We start from the raw sequence: 21,038 nt of genomic DNA, 5'->3' as shown, positions 1-21,038 counted from the left end.
TTATTTGGCTAATTGATATACCCCACCGGAATAGATTAACTTGTGATCGCGTACTTTACGTTGCAGAAAATCTTTCAAATCATCTTGGGTAAATTCAACACCCAAACCATTTGAGGCAAATAATTTCAGCATTTGATGTATACGTTCAATGGGCAATGAATCCAAATTTGTTAACATGCCAACAATATAGGACCAGAAAACCTGTAAAAGGAAACGAAAAAAATGTTAAAATTCTGAATTCAAAGGTGTTAATCAGTAAATTCAATTTCAAGGTATAACTAAAAAGTGTTACAGTATTCTAGATTAAGTTGTTAATTAGTAAAACTGATATGAGGGGAAAAAATTTTGTAAAGAGAAATACAGCAAACACGAGTTTGAGGTTAAATTAATTTCCATAAAAAATAAAGAATTTCTTTAAATATTATTATTTATTTATTTATTTTTTTTTTTTGAGATTTTTTATAACCTTCGCCAAGCCTCATTCGGTTTGCAACACCTCCATATATCCATAACGGATATATATTCTTGATCAGAAAAACAAAATTCCATATCCTTGTAGGTATTACCGGCTGTTGAAATCCCGTGCATATACATTTTTACTAGTCCCAGAATCGGTAGTATTGAAAATGGGATATATCGTCCACGATTTGGTACAACCCCACAATATTCGATGGCGGGGGTCTACTATCCGAAACGACCCGAGTCTTACTCGGCAAACGTCTCTCACTTCAGCCATTGTGTTAAAGCAATATGACTGCTGCAAAACAACAATATTCCACGACAGAGGGGTTTACGATCCGAAACGACCCGAGTTATACTCGGCCAACGTCTGTCACCTCAGCCCATTTTGTAAAAGCAATAGGGCTGCTATAACAACAACAACAATATTCGATATTTTGGGCATGTTTTTTTACAATAATTATCAATATTGGCTCACTTTTCAGGTTAGCGCCCATATAACAGTACCTCCAAAAATTCTGCATTTTGGATAATTTGGGAACAGATTTCGACCAAATGGACGGTAATTTAGTATTTTGGCTACTCATTGGTTAGAAAATCTTCCTAATTTGTTCTAATTTTATATTTTGCGTTCACATTTAGAATAAAGTATTTCATATTAAAATTATCAACATTGGTCCACTTTTCAGGGTGGCTCACCATATAATGATACCTCCGAAAATTCGGTATTTTGAGGAGTTTGGGAATGGATTTCAACCGAAAGGGCTGTAATTTGTTAGCATCTTGGCCCCAAAAATTATCATATATACCCCATGAACATCAAATATTCGATATTTTGGGAATTTTAGACATTTTTAAATTTCAAGGTCACTGCCTAATGTTCCAAACTGATTGCACATCTCCCACATACTTTCTATGTCCACCTTCTTCTTTGTTTCCCACCCTGGAACCTGGATTTTTATATTAAATTTTAAATCCTACCTGTAACTCCTCTTCCCTTTGATCCGAAGCACTGGCCATGGCCGATTCATTATCTTCATCTTCGGTGATAATTTCATTGATTGGTAATTTTTCCAATTGTGACTTGGGTAACTCATCCTCAATTAATTTGTAAATACCCGGTTGAGATTCAATTATAATACCATGGGATTGCCAGAAGGCCATACGTCTTCTTAACACAGAGGGTGGAATTTTTACCAATGTACTCAAGTCGTCCAAAGACCATTCATCTGTAAAACATTTATTAGATAATTGACATCAATACTATGTCAATACAATACCTACTTTTATTTTGAAAATGATAGATGATAACAGCCTGAGTCGGAGCCACAGTCATATCTAGAACTCTCTCACCCAACTCTATACTAATGGATACCTTGCCGGTCACGGTGCGCCAATTTAGGGTACGATTACCTTTATACTCCTCATAGGATTTTGTGTATTTCCTAAATTCATTGGCAATTTCTTCGGGTAGCTCAACACTTTCCTTGTTAAACGAGGGCCAAAATTGTGCGGATATTATCAAGGAGGAGATATCAAATTGTTTATCTACAAAAAAAATAATAATATTGAATATGCACAATTTTAAACTAGAGAGATGTGTATTACTTACTCTCCACATATTTGGTATCACTGTGTATGTGACTATTAATACGCTTCGAATCGGCAATGTCCTTAAGCATTACCTCACAATTGTGTAGCAGCGACTCACCGAAACGCAATTTCAATAGCTCCAAATTACGTATCTCCTTTTCGGGATTAAATTCTAGTTGTGTTAGCAAACGATCTGCCAGCAGATTACGATATTCACTCATAAACAATTCCTTGCTACCATAAATATCCACAACCATGGAAATAATATCAGCACTGCGTGAAGTTTTTACCGCACGAGTTTGTACCGTTGTGTTGTCCAGACCAAATGGATCAGGTTGCCAATTTTCCCAATTACTGAGTTCATCGTGGACATTTCCTGTCGCACCATCTTTGACAGCATCTCCCTTGGCCAATTCTTCCGATAAATCAGTGGGCCCTGATTCAGTTTCTGTTAAACTTGTTACCACACAACGTACGGTGTCACTGCGCTTTCGAAGATACTCCTTAATGGGAGCTGTTACGGTTTCCAAAATAACACCACTACTATCCAAGTAGCGTATGGCTTTAATGGCCGCCACATAGCCGGTTAGAATATCCATGGTATTAACACCGGGATGTAGAATGCGAGCCTCCAAAGAAGTTTTTAAGGTATTGATAATTTGACGGCGTAAATTTATTTTCTCCATACAAATTTTTAAATCCTCTATGGCCGGTATGGAATCAGGGAAATCTGCAAAATAAAAATACTACTTGAAAATAACCATAAACTGTGAAGGCCTCCAAACTTACCAATGATAATACTAAAGAATTGATCAATCACACTCAGGGCATAGTTTTCATAGACATAAAAGGTCAATTTGACCTTCAGGCTTTGTATGACATCCGATGACTTGGAGTTATCATCGGTGTGCATGGCATCCGGATCACTGGAGACTTTGTTGTGGAATACTTGCATTAGCCAGCAAATGACTACATCATCAAGCCACTGTAAACATAGTAAAGAATAATATTAATTATTTTTTAATATTGAAACCTCTTACCGTTAACAAATTCTTCAAATGACTTCTATCGAATATACCATGACAGGTATTTTTAATGTGTTCTTTTATGCGTTGTTGTACCAAAAATGTCATGGACTGTCCGGCCAAGCGATCCAACAACTCCAAATCAACCAATTTTTGATTGACCTCATTGATGGTTTGCAATAGACTTTGGCATTGACACTTTTCCAATTCCTGATTGCAACCTTTGCAAGGCATGCCCGATTCATCCAAGTCTTCAGTATCTAGAAAATCAAAAAAAAAATCCCATTATTAAAATTCCAAAATTTTCAATCAGAACTTACCCTGCCCCTCATTCGTCGACTGATGTAAATTAAAGAATACCCTAAATGAGACACTATAGAACGAGAATACCACATTATTGAAATGTGTCGGCAATTGCGACAGCAGCGAGGAGCGCAATAATTCATTAAGTTTAGTCAACGATTTACTTGAATCCTTTTGCTGACCACATATACCATCTAATTTTTCCAAACTTGTTTTAACAAATTGATAATAGGCATCTAGGCTCTTAACGGCATTGACGAAATTTGTAAATAGTTTATATTGTTGTTGTAATGCCTCAGCACTTTCGCCATCTTTTTCAAATTTGGTCAGGGTTTGATTGTGCTTGAAGCAGGACCAAAATGTTGGTGTCAATTTACTGCGAACAAACGAGCCAATTTCAATCCACAACACTTCATAGATATATTCCAGAGAGTCTTCAGGTTCTTTGGACAATTCGGGGGTGTCCAACTGGAATTGAAATAAAAATTGAAATTTTTTAAAATCTTAAATTTCATACTTAATTCGCTTCATGGAAAATGCTTTACTCTGGAGGATGTATTAAAAGGAGCGGATTCCATATATAATTGATTAAAACAAGGAAAAATGACGTTACCTTTTGCGGGGTCTTATATGGACATATAGGAGAAAGTCGCAACTTAAAAAAATTAAAATAATTCTTCTTTAATTTTTTTAGACCCCTACCTCCGAAAGTATAAAATTCTCCTCTGGTTGTAATCAGTATCAGAGGAACTATCTCCAGCAAAATTTTTAAAAACATTCGAATTGGTATTCTTTAAGAAATTTAATAAAAAGTGTGGGTATTTTTGGAACTTTGGAGTCCCACCATATTACGGGAAGTACTAATTTCCCCCCCGGAACAACGTACCTGTGGTAGAAATTTCAAACTATTCTGAGAGGTGCCTGCAAAGGGCATTTGTTCCAAATCTATTTTTTATTGTGCATCAGTCTATATAACATCTAAAATTTGTTTGCAAGACCTCCAATAAAAAAATAAGAGTCTCGATGGGTGCCGTGCATTACCTTCGCCATTAACATATTCATATATACATATTTTATATACTAAAATTCTTACACATTCTTTTAATATTGGACAGCTTTCACTAAAATCGGACCAAACGATTTCCATTTTTCAGTATTTTTCGGTGCTAAAATTGCCTTCAAAACATTCCGATGAAGACAAATACAGCGACTCACCGGCAAATTGTGTGTTGTTTAGTTCAATTAAACGATTCACTGAAATGAACCACTGAACTTTGACACATTGTGCAAAACTCTGTAAAAGGGAAGCATCAACAAAAGTTCATGTTATAAATACGAAAGAAATCATGGTATACTAATAGAAGGTAACAGCAAGTGTTGTTGTACAACAAACGATACAACAACCACATGGAAATTTGTTGATGTAAGTTTTACTAGTGTCAACATCATTTGACAGACAAATGTAAACAAACAAACAAATTATCAACAAATTATATTTATTTTGAAAATGAAATATTTTCGAATCCTCAAAATAAAATTTGAAAAACATGAATACAAATCTATCAAATTTATATTTCTGTCGCTTCCACATCTGTCCTATAATTGAGCCATTGCCACTTATATGTGTAACACGTATGAAAATGCAGGGAATTGCGAGTTATTCCATGAAGAAAGATTTGCTTCCTCAAACTTTCCCAGCAGGCAGATTGAGTAAATTGAATACGGGAGCACATTTAATAAAGAACAATTTCGAATTGTATGCGTTAACAATTTTCCTGTTGGGTGATTTTTAAAAACATAATTTGTCAAATTCATATTGACACTAGTATTACGTTGGAATCAAATCAGCTGTGATTTGCTGTTACCTTTTATAATTGTACCATGGAAAGAAATGCAAAAGTGACGAATATGCTTACTTATGTTTACCAATGGGAATTCTATATATCTAAATTCTTACAGATTATTTTAATATTGGATTGACGGTGCTAAAATGCTTCAAAACATTCCGATGAAGACAAATGCAGCAATTCACCGGCAAATTGTTTTGTTTAGTTCAATTAAACGATTCACTGAAATGAACCATTGAACTTTTTTCGGTGCTTTTAATTCCATGAAAACATTCCAATAGACAAATGGCCTGTTCCCGTACTGCAAGAATCTACTATTTTTTTACTACGATAACACTTTTTTCCTTTATGATATCGGAAAAAATAGTAAAAACTCCCACTGTCCACACAGTCGATTTTTAGACTTTTCGTTTTTAGCCTTTGACTAAAAAGTCGACTTTTCGATTTTGTCAAGACTGTTCCAAATCGATTTTCGACTTTAACTGACTTCTGCCAAATCGACTAAAAATAGATAGAAGAAAATCGATAGTCGATCTTGAAATGTCGACTTTACGATTTTCTCATAGATCAAAAGTCGAATTCGACTTTTATGCGGTGTACACACTATCATTTTTGAATAGCACTCTTGCCCAAATTTTGCGTGTTTGATAGTGTGGCCTCACATGTTTGTCATTCATCAGGCAACCACAAAAATATTTATGGTTTTCCGACAGTCAGTAATCGATAAAAAAGTTGACAGTCAAAAATGATAGTGTGTACACTGCTTTAGACTTTTCAATACAAAAAGTCGATTAATCGAAAGTCGATTTACCTATCCCTACAACAAACGGCTTCAAAGACATAAAAGTATAAGAACACGGCGGCTTCGCATTGTGTATTGTGTTGACGACTCAAAGGGCGTATTCTTATTCAATTTTAAACTCTACAACAACAAAAATGAATTCGGATTTTTGGAATCGAGTAGCAAACATGAAGATCAACTATATTGATCCTTCTCTCCCTCGTGAATTGACGTGTTGGGATGATTATTATTTTGCTGAGACTCATGCTCAAAAGCAGAAATACAAGATTCCATCTGAAGTGGAGACTAAAACAGCAGGTCTCAATCTATGCCAGTTTTTTGCCGGCCAGATCACTATATACAGTGGACTTTTTACAGACATGTTAATTGTATTATTGTCCATGCCATCTCCTGGCATAGAATCAAACCGGGCATTTTTTAATGAATTTTTGGCAGCAGAGGGAACTATAAGGACTCCTTCTGCCGGAACTGGTGTAGATCAACAGGTGATTCCACAGTTGGATAACTATATCATGGAGCCCTATTCGACAAGCAAATTGTCCACCAATGATATCAATGCGGCATGGACAGCCATATCCAGAGGACTCCTGTCCATTTCAGCTCAAGGAGAGCCCACCAAAGATTCTCGAAATGCCAAGAAAGCCTTGGGTACAATCATTTTGCATTGTTTGAAAATGTTTTCTAAATCGGCAGAATCAACACGAGTGTCAATGGTTAAAACATTAAATAAGCATTTCAGAAGCATGTACAAAATAGATGGGGGTTATCCAACATTGGTACCTCCTCATTCTAAATCACTCAACGAACTAAGTAAGGTTCTTCAATATAACTGGGATTCCGCATTTGAAATATTATCGTTGCTGATATGCAAATTAATATCTATAACCAGTTCCAAACAACCGAATGCTGAAGCAAGGGATCTGTTATTTGGATCTTGTCTTACCCATATTGGTATGCATGGTTTATCTCCAATTAAACAACTTGAACAGACTGCAAATGCCTTGGGAAAATCAATCAACGAATTTGCGGCTATGATCTGTGGCACTTTTACCGAAGAATCCTTGATCCGTATATTGGAAATGATCAAAAAGATGGACCGAAAGGTTACCAAACTTAAAATTATGGACGTGGAATTTAATTATGACGAGCACATAACATGGAGATACTGTCGTCTATTTAATGAGTCTCATTACAAACGGTTCAAAACCAAAGATAACATAAGTGTCATAGTTCGATGCGCAGCATTTTTGGCCCATACAAATATGGGCCATCAAGTGAGCAATATGACGATACTACAAGACTCCATGTATAAAAATTGGTACAAAATGGAATATAACATGGCCAAAAAATATTGTCGGATGCATCTTAAACATTGCAGTGATGCTGATAATTCGGATTAAAAACAACTTATTTTTAATGAATTTATTTGGTTTTTTGTTTCATTTTCTTTTCAAACATAATCTAATATTGTATTGAATACAAGCAAGAAAAACATTACAACCCTTCGTTTCTTGATTGGCAAATAAAATAAAGAGAGAATTGGACTTGATCTGATAATTGAAATTGATCTGAAACATGGGCCAATAAAAACAGGTCGTATATGCGGGGTTTTACACTGTTGGTGATTGGTATTGTTCATGAGAGTTTTTTTCTCTCCCTCTCTTTGGTAAATTGAGAGTAATTAGAGTTGCCCTATTTTTAATTTTTTTAACAAGCGTACTTTTTGTTCGCAAAGGTACGAATTTACATAAACGTACCAAAACAAAAAGTAGATTTTTTTATTCCTGAATACATTTACGCTTAAATTATAACATATATTATTTATGCAAATAACTGGTATAAATATTGGACAATATTTCTGGATAATATATAGCATTTCCACATTAAATGAAACCTTTTACAAATTAAATGAAACCTTTTCCAAATTAAATGAAACCTTTTCCAAATTAAATGAAACCTTTTCCAATTGAAATGAAACCTTTTACAAATAGAATGAAACTTTTTCTAAATTAAATGAAACCTTTATTCTTATCTAAGGAAATATAATATTTGCAGTAATTTTAAACCAATATTTGAAAATTAAATTAACATAAATATTCTTTAATTCGGTGTGATTTCATTTAATATCATTACTACATAAAACTAAATAAATAGTAATACAAACTGGGGTATTTCTTGACATTTTAATAAATAAATATTTAAGAACAGGAATTGAATACCCGGTCCTAAATGCGAAATACATATTTGACTTAATAAATTGTTGATGATAAGGTAACTGCTTATCTTAATGAAGGGGTTCCCGACTTGCAGCTTGTGGGATTTTCAAAACCATGTCCATAACGTAGTTAGAACAATCTTGCCGAGTAAGCTTTTGAATACTTCGATCGATTACATCAACAATGTTATGTTCCATTGAAACGTCACACAGCTCAGCTCTTGGACATAATTTTATTTTTGAAAATGCATTTTCGATTGGATTTAGCATTGGAGAATAAGGCGGTAAGAATTTAAGGTTGCATCTTTTGGATTCGATCAAATTTTTTATGTCATGTCGCTTGTGTATTTGAGCGTTATCCATTATCAAGAACGAATTTTCCAACTCTGGATTGATTTCCTCCAAAAGACTTTATATAAATAATTTAAATCTGTCTGCATTGACACTGGAATTAGAAATGATTGTGTGAATGGGGTATCCCCAATATTCATTGATCGTTGTTGGGGTATCCATTTTGTAAAGTCTTGAGCATATTTTTGTCTCAAACCTAATGTTTCCAGGTTGACTTTCTAGATATAACTCGATCAGACTTAAAACTTTCCTCCACGCTTATTTTCCTTCAACAATTTCTTTTTGTATCTTCTTATGAATGCTTTTGCTGAACTTATTTTTATGCAGGTTAAATTTGCAGTCTCGGAAATTGTTCTACCCTCTTCATACAATTTACATAATAAAAATTTCATGTCTTTTATTATTTTGTTATACTCACCCAATTTGTTTCGGGGTCTTGTAGATGTAGCTTCGGTAGGTTCTGGAGCATTGCCACTTGCAATACTTGGCGAGGTTATAGATTCTTCTTCAGGTTCCCAATAATCAGAGGTTCCCGAGCTAAAATCAGGTTAGCTCATAATTATTTAATTGTGTATGACTATAAACTCTACTAAATGAATGACTCCAGAACATTAGGCTTGAGACAAAAATATGCTCAAGACTTTACAAAATGGATACCCCAACAACGATCAATGAATATTGGGGATACCCCAATCACACAATCATTTCTAAATCCAGTGTCAATGCAGACAGATTTAAATTATTTATATAAAGTCTTTTGGAGGAAATCAATCCAGAGTTGGAAAATCGTCTTGATAATCGATAACGCTCAAATACACAAGCGACATGACATAAAAAATTTGATCGAATCCAAAAGATGCAACCTTAAATTCTTACCGCCTTATTTTCCAATGGTAAACCCAATCGAAAAAGCATTTTTAAAAATAAAATTATGTACAAGAGCTGAGCTGTGTGACTTTTCAATGGAACATAACATTGTTGATGTAATCGAGCGAAGTATTTAACAGCTTACTCGGCAAGATAATTCTAACTACGTTATGGACATTCAAGTCGGGAACCTCTTCATTAAGATAAGCAGTTACCTTGTCAAAAATGTCAAGAAATACCCAAGTTTGTATTACTATTTTTTTAGTTTTATGAAGTAAAGATATAAAATAAAATCAGACCGAATTAGAGAATATTTATGTTAATTACATAGCCATACATCTATAGTTGTTAATATTCTTAGAAGTAATTTTCAAATACTGATTTAAAATTACTGGAAATATTATATTTCCTTGGATAAGAATAAAGGTTTCATTTCAATTGGAAAAGGTTTCATTTAATTTGGAAAAGGTTTCATTTCAATTGGAAAAGGTTTCATTCAATTTGGAAAAGGTTTCATTTAATTTGGAAAAGGTTTCATTTAATTTGGAAAAGGTTTCATTTAATTTGGAAAAGGGTTCATTTAATTTGTAAAAGGTTTCATTTAATGTGGAAATGCTATAATTCATTATCACATGAGAGAGAAAAAACTCTCATGGCCAATGCCAGTCACCAACAGTGTAAAACCCCGCTAAGAGGCGAACATTCAACACTTCCTGCAATAACAGGATGTTCCACAAAATACACAAAGCACAGATACTGGGTGTTACACATAAAATTTAAAAAAAGATATCACATAACGAAAGATATAATTTAAATTGTCTGTTTGAAATATTTTAAATAATCTCACCAAACACTTCCTTGGCCCATATATTTATATAGAAATTAATAAAAAAAACAGCCTTGTTAAACTAAATGACAACAAACGTCCAAAAGGAAGCTTTACATTTTGCCTTAACTATTCCTGCAGTAACAGGATGTTCCATAAAATAAACAAAACACAAATACTGGGTGTTACACTTAAAATTAAAAATGATAATGTGTCACATGGCGACATGTATTATTTAAAATTTGTCTTAACGTATATTTTTCGTACCAACACTAATGTGTTTATGTGGTCAAATGGTTCTATATTTTAAAATGTCTGAAATCAAAAACAACAATAATTAATTTTAAATAAAGATAAAAAAGTACTTGTGGTAAAGAAAAGAATCATGCATGTTAATCAGTTGTTACGTCATCATTTAAATTGACGACACACTTATCAATGGTACAATACCAATAAAGATTAAAAAAAAACAACAACAACATACATAAATAAATATTGTGAAATTAAGATAAAAAATACAATGATGAAATTGTAATGCAACATGACACATCGTGTCAACTAACAGTGCACATTTCGTGCGTGCTGTCCACTCCACAGAGAATGACAATTAAAAAATTCCTTTGTGGTATTCAATTGTCCATAGAGGGTGGTGGTTAGTCGGTCAGTATTGGTGTAAATTCTAAATTTAATTATGAAATTAAAAAAAGGTTTTCAACTGAATAAAATAGAAAGAATGAAGGTACTTGGTCACACATCAAATTTTATTTATAAAGAAAAATTGCTTTTATTTAATTGGATTTAAATTTGTGCCATTGAATTTGTCATTATCGAATAATGGGGTGTACCAGTCTATGGGGTAATATCCCGAAACATGAACCAATATTTATTTATTGTTTGGTAGGGAGATTTCCCATCCTTTGAGAATCAGAAATATCAAATTAACGCTAATTCCGGTGAAAATTGTGACCAAATTTTCCCAAATATGAAATTATGATGAGTACCGTTATATGGGGATTATCCTGAAAAGTGGACCCTATTAATAATTTCTAGTAGGAAGATTTGTTGCCCCATGAGAATCCAAAATACTAAATTGCAGACAATTCAGTTGAAAACCTTGCCCAATGAGAATCCAAAATGCGGTATAATTGGGGTATAGTAATATGGAAGCTATTCTAAAAAGTGACTTAATATTAATAATTTTTGGTAGTAAAATTTGTTACCCAATGAGAACCCACCAAACTACCAAATTACAGACAATTCGTTTGAAAAGCGTGTCAAAAATCCTCAAAATTCCAAATATTTTGGGGGTTTTATTGTATGGGGGCTATCTTAAAAAGTGAACCAATACTGATAATTTTTAGTAGGAAGATTTGTTACCCAATGTGAACTCAAAATATTAAATAACAGACAATTCGGTTGAAAAATGTGCAAAAAAAAAAAATTTAATTCCGAATATATGGGGGTATGATTGTATGGGGGCTATTCTAAAAAGTGGACCAATATTGATAATTTTTGGTAGGAAGATTTGTTGTTCAATGATAACCCAAACTATCAAATTAAAGCTTATTCGGTTGAAAAACGTGCCAGAAATCACGAAAATACCGAATATGAGGAAAGTCCTGTTATTTGGGAGCTCCTCTAAAAAGAGGACCAATATTGAAATTTTTTTGGTAGGAAGATTTGTTACCCAATGATAATCATAATTCCGAATATTTGGGGGTATCGTTGTATGGGGGCTATAGCAAGACGTGGACCAATATTAATAATTTTTGGTAGGAAGGTTTGTTGCCCAAAATGCCAAATTACAGCCAACTCGGTTAAAAAACGTGCCAAATATTTGGGGGTATCGTTTATGGGGGCTATAGCAAAATGTTGACCAATATAAATAATTTTTGGTAGGAAGATTTGTTACCCAATAAGAATCCAAAATCCTCAATTACAGCCAAATCGGTTGAAAAAATTTTCCAAACTCTACAAAATACCGAATTTTGGGAGGTTCCCTCAATGGTGGACCAGTTTTTGATGATTTTTGGCAGGAAGATTTGCTAGAAGTGAAGTGAAAAAATATTAATAATTTTTGGCAAGCAGATTTTCAACCCAATTAGAACCCAAAATACTAAATTATACAGGCTAATTCGGTTGAAAATCGATCCACAAAACTCTCAAAAATACCGAATTTTTGGAGGTACACCCAAAAGTGGTCCAATGTCTAGGAAGATTTTCTATCCAATGACAACCCAAAATACTAAATAACAGCCAAATCGTTTGAAAACCGTACCCAAAATCTCTTAATACGGAAATTTGGAAGGTACCGTTATATGGGAGCTACCCTTAGAAGTGGAACAATATTGCTAATTTTTGGTAAGCAGATTGTCTACCCCTAGAGAACTTGAAATAAGTATTTTCAGGACTTACCTTCTAGTCTAAATCTGTCTTCTAATGAAATTCAGTTTTTTTTTTTGTTTTGAATACTTAAAATTTAGAAAGTTTTCCATTTGTTTCATTGTTTTTTTTTATTATTAAGATGTGATATTCTAATTCCAATATTATAAACTAAACTAGAACGATAGAGATAAAAATTTAAACCAAAAATAGAAATTAAAGTAGGTAATTCATAAAAATAGGGGTTTTTTGTTTGCATTAAATTTCGTTTTCAAAAAATGAGTGTGGGGGGGGGGGGGGGGGGGGGGGGGGGGTTGTTTTGTTGCCAATATTATTTATGTACAGAAATATATATTTAGTTAACCAAATGTTGGTCGTCTCTTATTGTGTAAAGCGGCAACAAAGACAAATATTTTTGGATGAAGAATTTCAATTTGAATCATCCAATTAAGTCAGGGGATTTTTTTGCTTTCTTTCAAAATTTAGGTCTTCGACGCATTCGTTTTTTCCAACGCTGTCTTTTCTTGGCCTTGGTATTGGCATTGGCTGGGGGTTGGACAATTTGTTTCTTTTTGGGTGGTGGTGGCGGTACCTCTTCCAATGTCAATACTTTTTCCGTTTCCACCAATGACGGGCCGGTGGTGGTGGTGGCGGCGTTATGGGGTTTGGCAAATCGTTGTTCATAGATTTTCTGACGATGTTCTGGCTCCAGTATGTGATTCAGTGTATTGGTCAGGCGTTCAATGCGCATTTTGAAACGCTCCCGATCCCGGGCATACATTTCCCAGTTACCTTTGCGGGCAGCACGATAGGCATAGTTCCAGGTGTGCATAACATGTACCACGGGTTTGGTATTAAAGCGTACCTGCGATGATGGAAAGAAATACAAAATAGAAACAAAAACAAAGCAATTAGTTTACAAGGTTAAAACAAATGAATAAAACAATAACAACAACAAATAAAACAATACATAAATTAGAAGTCAGGTTGAACAATTATTGTTGTATAATTGTATCACGATTTTTTTATTTATTTGAAGAGAACGACGACATTTAGGAATTTCCCCCCAACAACAAAAACTCCATTGTCATATTGGAATGGAGAGTGGAGTACGTGAAGAATTGCAAATCGCACACAATGTTGATTTTGTTGTCGTCACCACACATCATCAAGAATTTCGGGATATGCCCCCTTCCATTTGGTTGAGATAAGAATTTACTATATACATATATATACATATTACTATATGTATGTGTGTTTGTGTTCGTATGTATAGGTGTATTATTTAGAGATAAACAAACCAGTACTTAAATACTTTGTTATGATGATTATTTTTTTTTGTTATGTGAAACAGTGCACATGACTTAGCGCTATTTCTCTTAAAAAAAGTCCGTCTGCAAAAACCCCAAAAACAAATATGGTGGAAATGAAATATCTCTCACCTGATTTATCAGCGATATTTTTTTGTGTAGAGTATTGAACTTCAATTATAAATTTTGTTTTGATAATTTGAAGTTCTATTCTATGTTTGTATATTATTTAAAAAAATATACAAATAAAAAATTATAAATAAGTTTGAAATTAATTTGTAGTTTTTGTTTAAAAGTTATCAATACTGATATTCGCTTTGTGAATACTAATTTTAAATTCAATGTCGTTTGCAAATAAAATAAAAAAACGCACAAAATAAAACCGCTAAACTGAAAACTCAATAAAAACAATTTAAATACCCAAAATATATTTTCTTCGAAAAAAAATCCTTGTTTCTGGATAAAATTCTATGGCGATTTAGCCAGTCTGTTTAATTCACGATCACGAACTCCCAACATTTAAGATAGAGCTTTGAAATGTTGCATGTACATTGTTATTACATCTAGGATGTTTGGTATTGAAAATGGGATATATCAGTCGAACCTTAGGTATAGTCTTCATATAACAGTATCCCCAAATATTCGAGATTTTGAGGATTTTTGTCACGTTTTTCAAATCGAATTGGCTGTAATTGGGTATTTTGAGTTCGCATTATGTATCGAATCTTTTTACCAAAAATTATTAATATTGGTCCACTTTTTGGGGGAGATCCCATATAAACGTACATCCAAAATTTCGATATTTTCGGAGTATGGACATGTTTTTCAAATCGAATTGTCTGTAATTTGGTATTTTGGGTTGCCATTGGGTAACAAATATTTTCCTAACAAAAATTATCAAATTTTTTGGGGAGCCCCTATATAAAAATACCCCTCAATATTCGGTATTCGGCAATTTGAGGATATATTGCGTTCTCATTGGGTAGCAAATCTTCCTACGAAAAATTATCAATATTGGCCCAGTTTAGTCCCAGATAGTCCCCATATAAGGGTATTCCCAATATGTTGGTATTTTGTTGTCCTTTAGGTATGTTTTTCAAACCGATTTTTGGGTTCTCATTAGGTAAAAAAATCTTCCCACCAAAAATTATGAATATTGGTCCACATTTTTGGGGGAGCTGCCATATAAAAGTACCCCTTATTATTTGGTATTTTTGGGATTTTAAACAAGTTTTTCAACCGAATTGTCTGTAATTTGATATTTTGGGTTTTCATTGGGTAACAAATCTTCCTACGAAAAATGATCAATATTGGCCCACTTTTTTGGATAGCTCCCATATAACAGTACCTCCAAATTTTCGATATTTTCGGAGTATGGACACATTTTTTAAACAAATTTGTTGTAATTTGGTATTTTGGATTCTCATTAGGTAAGAAATCTTCCTACCAAAAATTATCAATATTGGTTCACTTTTTATGTGAGCCCCCATATAAAAGTACCCCTCAATATTCGGTATTATGAAGATTTTAAGCAAGATTTTGATCCAAATTGTCTGTAATTTAGTATTTTGGCTTTTCATTGGGTAGCAAATCTTCCTACTAAAAATTATCAAAATTGGTTCATTTTTTTAGGATAGACCCCATATAACGATACATCAAAATTCTCGATATTTTCGGAATATGGACACGTTTTTTAAACGAATTGTCTGTAATTTAGTATTTTGGGTTTTCATTAGGTAAAATATCTTCCTACGAAAAATGATCAATATTGGTTCGCTTTTTAGGGGAGGCCTCATATAACAGGGCTCCCCTCATATTCGGTATTTTGGTGATTTCCGGCACGTTTTTCAAACGAATAAGCTTAATTTGGTATTTTGGATTCTCATTGGGTAACAAATTTGCCTATCAAAAATTTTTCAAATCTGCCTATAATGTTTTGCAAACGATTTGTCTATAATTCGGTATTTTAAGTTCTCATTGAGTAACAAAAGTTCCGAACAAAAAAAGTTCAATATTGGTTCACTTTTTAGGATAGCCCACATATAACTGCGCCCCTTATATTCGGTACTTTGGTGATTTCAGGCACGTTTTCAACCGAATAAGCTGTAATTTGATATTTTGGGTAACAAATCTACCTACCAAAATTATAAGTTACCTCCAAAATTTCGATAGAATAAAAAATAAACATTTTGGACCCCTTCAAAGGTCAATGTCTTTTCCCTATTCAAACCAAAAAAAATTACAACAATTTCCATTAAAATAGTTGTTGTTATAACCTCATTATATCATGGCGGGGAACCTGACCTAACACGTGACAAACAACTAAAACAAACAAAAATAAATTAATTTTCAGGTTAAAATTCACATTAAATAGTTCACGGTGAACAAAGGCACCCACTAAGAAACAAATTATTTTAAAATGTTCTTCATGTGTGTGAAAAACATTCACGTCATATTTGACACTAAAAAAAACTATTTTTTAAAAATATCTCACTGATTACGTATTTTTGTTAAAAGTACTAACGAAATATTAACAAACAAACGAAATGTACCCCCTCCTCCTAATGACGGTGACGGTGGTGAGTGTTCCTCATGATGATTTTCCATTCATTAAAAGTATTCAAACAAATATGATGATGTTCGACAACAACAACAATAACATTTCAATTTTGGGCAAACTATATATGTACTTGTTAAAAAAAAAGTTTTAGAATAACTCATAAAGTAAATATAAAGATCTAGTTAGGGAGAGAGTGTGCGATCGAAAGAGAGTGCAAAGAATTTTTAACATCTCGTGATTTGTTTTGAATGTGGTATGGTATGTATTTCTAAAAATAAATACAAAATTTATAGAATTTTGTTTTCCATTTTTTCGCAAGATGATTTTTTTAAAATAGAAACAAAAATGTATTGTCTATTTTTTTGGAGATCGAAAGAAAAAAATTGATTGTTACCAACTCTGTTTATAGAATGAATATCATATGGTATAATAAACAACTCAACGGGCTGACTAGTTGTTGTTATGAATTATTCAAATAAGTCTTGTGATTTTTTTTTTTTTTTTTTTGAATTTTGCTTTTCAAAACTTGTTTCATTGATATTGTGCTACAATATAAACCTTTAAAAAATGTTATGTGACTGGCAAAATGATGGACAAGTGGAAGAAAAAACAAAGTCAATCCGAAAAAATAAAATATATAAACCAGATCACAAAAAATAGAGCGAGATCATAAAATTAAAAAAAGAGTTAAACAATTGAGTATATTGATAATGATATTGAATATTAGAGAATAGATAAGATAGAGATTGCAACCTGAAACAAAAAAATAGAGTTAAATAAGTAAGTATTTGTTGTGATATTGAAATATTGGAATTGCTGTTTTTGCAAATGTTAACAACATATTGAAAAGTCAATATATCTGGGTTCTAGAATGTTACGACTCTAACAAAATATCAATTGCTTTTTTTGCAATCTTATCTCGAGTAGCTGGCAGTCGTCACACTGCATTTGAACATGCACACTCACATAAAAATTTAAATTTAAAAACAAATATATGTATTGAAAAAATATGTGTTTGAATTATTAAAAAAATAATCAATGAGACCATATTCTTACAGATTACAAACTGAGATCTAGCTGAACATCATACACGTGACCTTTATTTGTATACTATATAAAAATTATGGACTTTTATTGAAATCCCGAAATCGAAAATTACAAACCCTTATGAGAACCCAAAATATCAAATTAAATCCAATTCGCCTGAAAAACGTATCGGTAATACTCAAAATATCGAATAAAAGTTATATATTGGCCTATTCCAAAACATGGGCCAATATTGATCATTTTTGGTAGAAATATTTCCTACCCAATGAGAGAACACAAAATACTAAATTACAGACAATTATCTTTACAAACATGCTAAAAATACCCAAAATACCGATTGATAGGGGGCACTGTTATATATGGGTCTATCCCAAAACAGGGACCAATATTGTTCATTTTTAGTAGGAATGTTTTTTTACCCAATCAGAACCTAAAATCCTAAATTACAAACAATTCTGCTTACAAACGTGCAAAAAACTAAAAAATACCGAATAATTGGGGGAGGCTATCGTAAAAAGTATACCAATATTGATCATTTTTGATACAAATATTTCCTACTCAATGAGGACCCAAACTACCAAATTACAGATAATTCGTTTGAAAAACATTCCCATACTCGCTAAAAAAAATTAGGAGGTTCTGTTGTATGGGGGCTATGCTAAAAAATGAACCAATATTGATAATTTTTTGTGGTGAGATTTGGTACCCAATGATAATCTATAATATAAAATTACCGTCAATTTGGTTGAAAAATTAACTCAAACTCTCTATAATATCAAAATTTTGGGAGATACCGTTATATGGGGTCCCATCCTAAAAAGTAAATCGAAATTGATAATTTTTGATAGGAAAATGTTCTACACTATGAGATTCCAAACTAATAAAATAAAACCAATTTCGAAAGATGTACCCAAAATATCGTAATATATGATATTATATGATTTCACCTGAGCTGTCAAAATGGTTTAATTTTGACTTAATCGTATGAAAACGTTAACAAACTGACAGTATGGGGGATTTTCAACCAAAATGAAGCTACTCGATTTCAAACATCAATTCCACAGCGTATAGATTTCAAACATAAATTCTATAGAGTATAGTATACGTCAAATTAATCATTTTCACAAAATAATATTTATTGAAAAATTGATTTAAAAAAATGCATTCCTTTGCAGTTTGAAAATATACTTTAAAAAAGAAATCCACACCTTATATAGGAGCTTGAAAACCTCCACCTCATAATTATCCAATTTATTAAGAAGCCTCGCATTGTGTTACATTAATTTGACGTGTGACCAACATTCTATATTATAAAAATGTCACAAAAATAAATTCTTAACTGAATCACCCTGTTGTTAAACGGCAACTTTATTTCTCCTGTCAGAAAATGAAAGCATTATTTCGTATGAAGTGGAGAAAAGGAAATGTTGAAAAGTGTGGTTTTATATTTGTCGGGATCGGGATCGGTGTTGAGAGTTTCTCTCTCTTGAGAGAGTAATTAGAGTTGCGCTATTTTTAATTTTGTAACAAGCGTACTTTTTGTTCACAAAAGGTACGAATTGACATAAACGTACCAAAACAAAAATTATATTTTTTATTATTCGTGAATACCTTTACGCTTAAATTATAACAAATATTATTTATGCAAACAACTGGTATAAATATTGACCAATATTTCTCGATAATTATGATTTATTATCATTTGAAGTATAATTTTAGGTACCTTTTCGTACTTTTTTGTTCCTACCTGTGGCAATGTTTTCCAACACAATTCACAATTTACCACTGAGAGAGAGAGAGACTCTCAACACCGATCCCGATCCCGGCAAATATAAAACCACGCAAAGAATAATTCTTTTATTTACTCTCCCACCAATCTCTCACTCATCCCTCCATACAAATAAACAAATCCAGTTTCTGTGAATGACATACTACAATGGCATTTAGCACCCCGCCAAAAATGAACTTGTCACAGCCAACGGCAAGTGAAACGAAATGGAAATGAACCAAACTCACTCACTATCTCACTCTCCCACTGAGAAGCCATATGTCAGTGTTGGGCAAAATTCAATGGAGAGGAAGTTTCTGCGAGCGTAACTGAGAATTAACCATTAAAAACGACTGACGTAAAGAGAAAGAAAGAGATAATGTGTTTACCCATCGACCCTCAGTTACGGTAGCGTATATGGCCGAGCATGCCTGCCATATGTACTCTGCTCAGCTGTTGAGAAGTGAGGAAGGAAATCAATGATTAACTGACAAACAGCCACTACCCTTCTTATTTTAGCAGTTTAAGAAAAAAAAGGAAAAATAAATATTTACCCCCATTTTTGGTTTTTTTTCAGAAAAATGAAACCCCCTAAATAATAGTAATAAAAAATGGAAAGGGGGATGACAGTAAACACAAAAATAATGACATGCTGTGGCTATTTTCAGTGTATTGAGTCATGCCACATAATGGTTATGACGTTTTCACTTTTTTTTGAAGAAGCTATAAAACTGGTTTAAGGCATTGACATTTATATCGATTATAGTAAAGATCTAGAAATTTTGGGTAATTATTTGAGAATACATACAATAGTAAATAAAAAAATGAATGCTTACCTTTTTCTTTTTATCACAAAAACTATTTGGTACTTTTTGAAATGGGCAGGTGGAGGAGGAGTATGATGGTGGTGATTTAATAAAATCAACAACATCTTCGCCGTCATCATCATCATCGTAGAGGCAATTGCAATCATCATTGCCATTTAAGTCTAAATCCTCATCATCAGTCATATCATCCTCGTCGTCTTCATCCTCCTCCTCATCATCATCTTCGTCGTCATCATCATCATCCGAGAAATTTATATTCTGTTTTAAATCGTCCACATTATCATCATAGGCAAATTCTATGAGATCGTCTTCGGCATCTTCTTCGTCTTCTACTTCATCATCATCATGTTCGCTATTTGTCATACCAAATAGACCCATGGCTATTAGATTATCACATAAATCCGAAATTTGATGATTTATGGAACCATTGATTGTGGTACACATCATATAGACGTGGGCATCACGATCATCCAAGGGAATAGCCGTGGTCGGCATTGCTGTGGGAGCGGCCATAGGGAAATATCCGGCTGTGGTGGCAAATTGTGAACCAAATGGATGGTGGTTTTGCGGTTGTTGTTGATGAGGCGGGAAGGAGGAAAACCAAGAATTATTGTGAGGCGGGAGGTGATTTGTTGTTGTTGATTTTTCCTTGTTGATATTATTGTTGTTGCTGGCCATTGATGATGGTTTCGCAGTCTTTAAGGTCTGAGATTTTGCTAAGCCTGCAAGAGGTGGTGGAGGTGACGTTGTACCTCCTGCTCCTTTACCCCCAATGTCCACAACAATGCTACAAAAGGAGGGTTTCGCATATATGATGCTATTAACAACGACTGCGGCCTCCATCGGAGGCGCTTGT

The 21,038-nt window shown here is 33.2% G+C and overlaps 1 protein-coding gene and 1 long non-coding RNA gene across 2 annotated transcripts; both read right to left on the bottom strand.

Annotated features, from left to right (window-relative positions):
• Positions 1-3,332, bottom strand: LOC133332389 (anaphase-promoting complex subunit 2). Its single transcript, XM_061540790.1, has 6 exons — positions 3,093-3,332; positions 2,842-3,037; positions 2,072-2,782; positions 1,744-2,007; positions 1,441-1,688; positions 1-201 (listed from the first exon to the last, which is right to left on the bottom strand). The coding sequence occupies exons 1-6, from the start codon at positions 3,309-3,311 to the stop codon at positions 1-3; spliced, it is 1,839 nt and encodes a 612-aa protein (XP_061396774.1). The 5' UTR covers positions 3,312-3,332.
• Positions 3,333-13,341: 10,009 nt separating this feature from the next.
• On the bottom strand, positions 13,342-20,247 carry LOC133332419 (uncharacterized). Its single transcript, XR_009754423.1, has 2 exons — positions 20,192-20,247; positions 13,342-13,535 (listed from the first exon to the last, which is right to left on the bottom strand). It is a non-coding gene; the product is annotated as an uncharacterized LOC133332419 (long non-coding RNA).
• Positions 20,248-21,038: the final 791 nt, after the last annotated feature.

Source organism: Musca vetustissima, unplaced genomic scaffold (genome assembly GCF_032173495.1).
Source record: "Musca vetustissima isolate MV318-11 ecotype Yass unplaced genomic scaffold, APGP_CSIRO_Mvet_v1 utg698, whole genome shotgun sequence".
Lineage (NCBI taxonomy): Eukaryota > Metazoa > Arthropoda > Insecta > Diptera > Muscidae > Musca > Musca vetustissima.
Note: the sequence above shows the minus strand (reverse complement) of the source record. Positions and strands in the feature narration are given on the sequence as shown.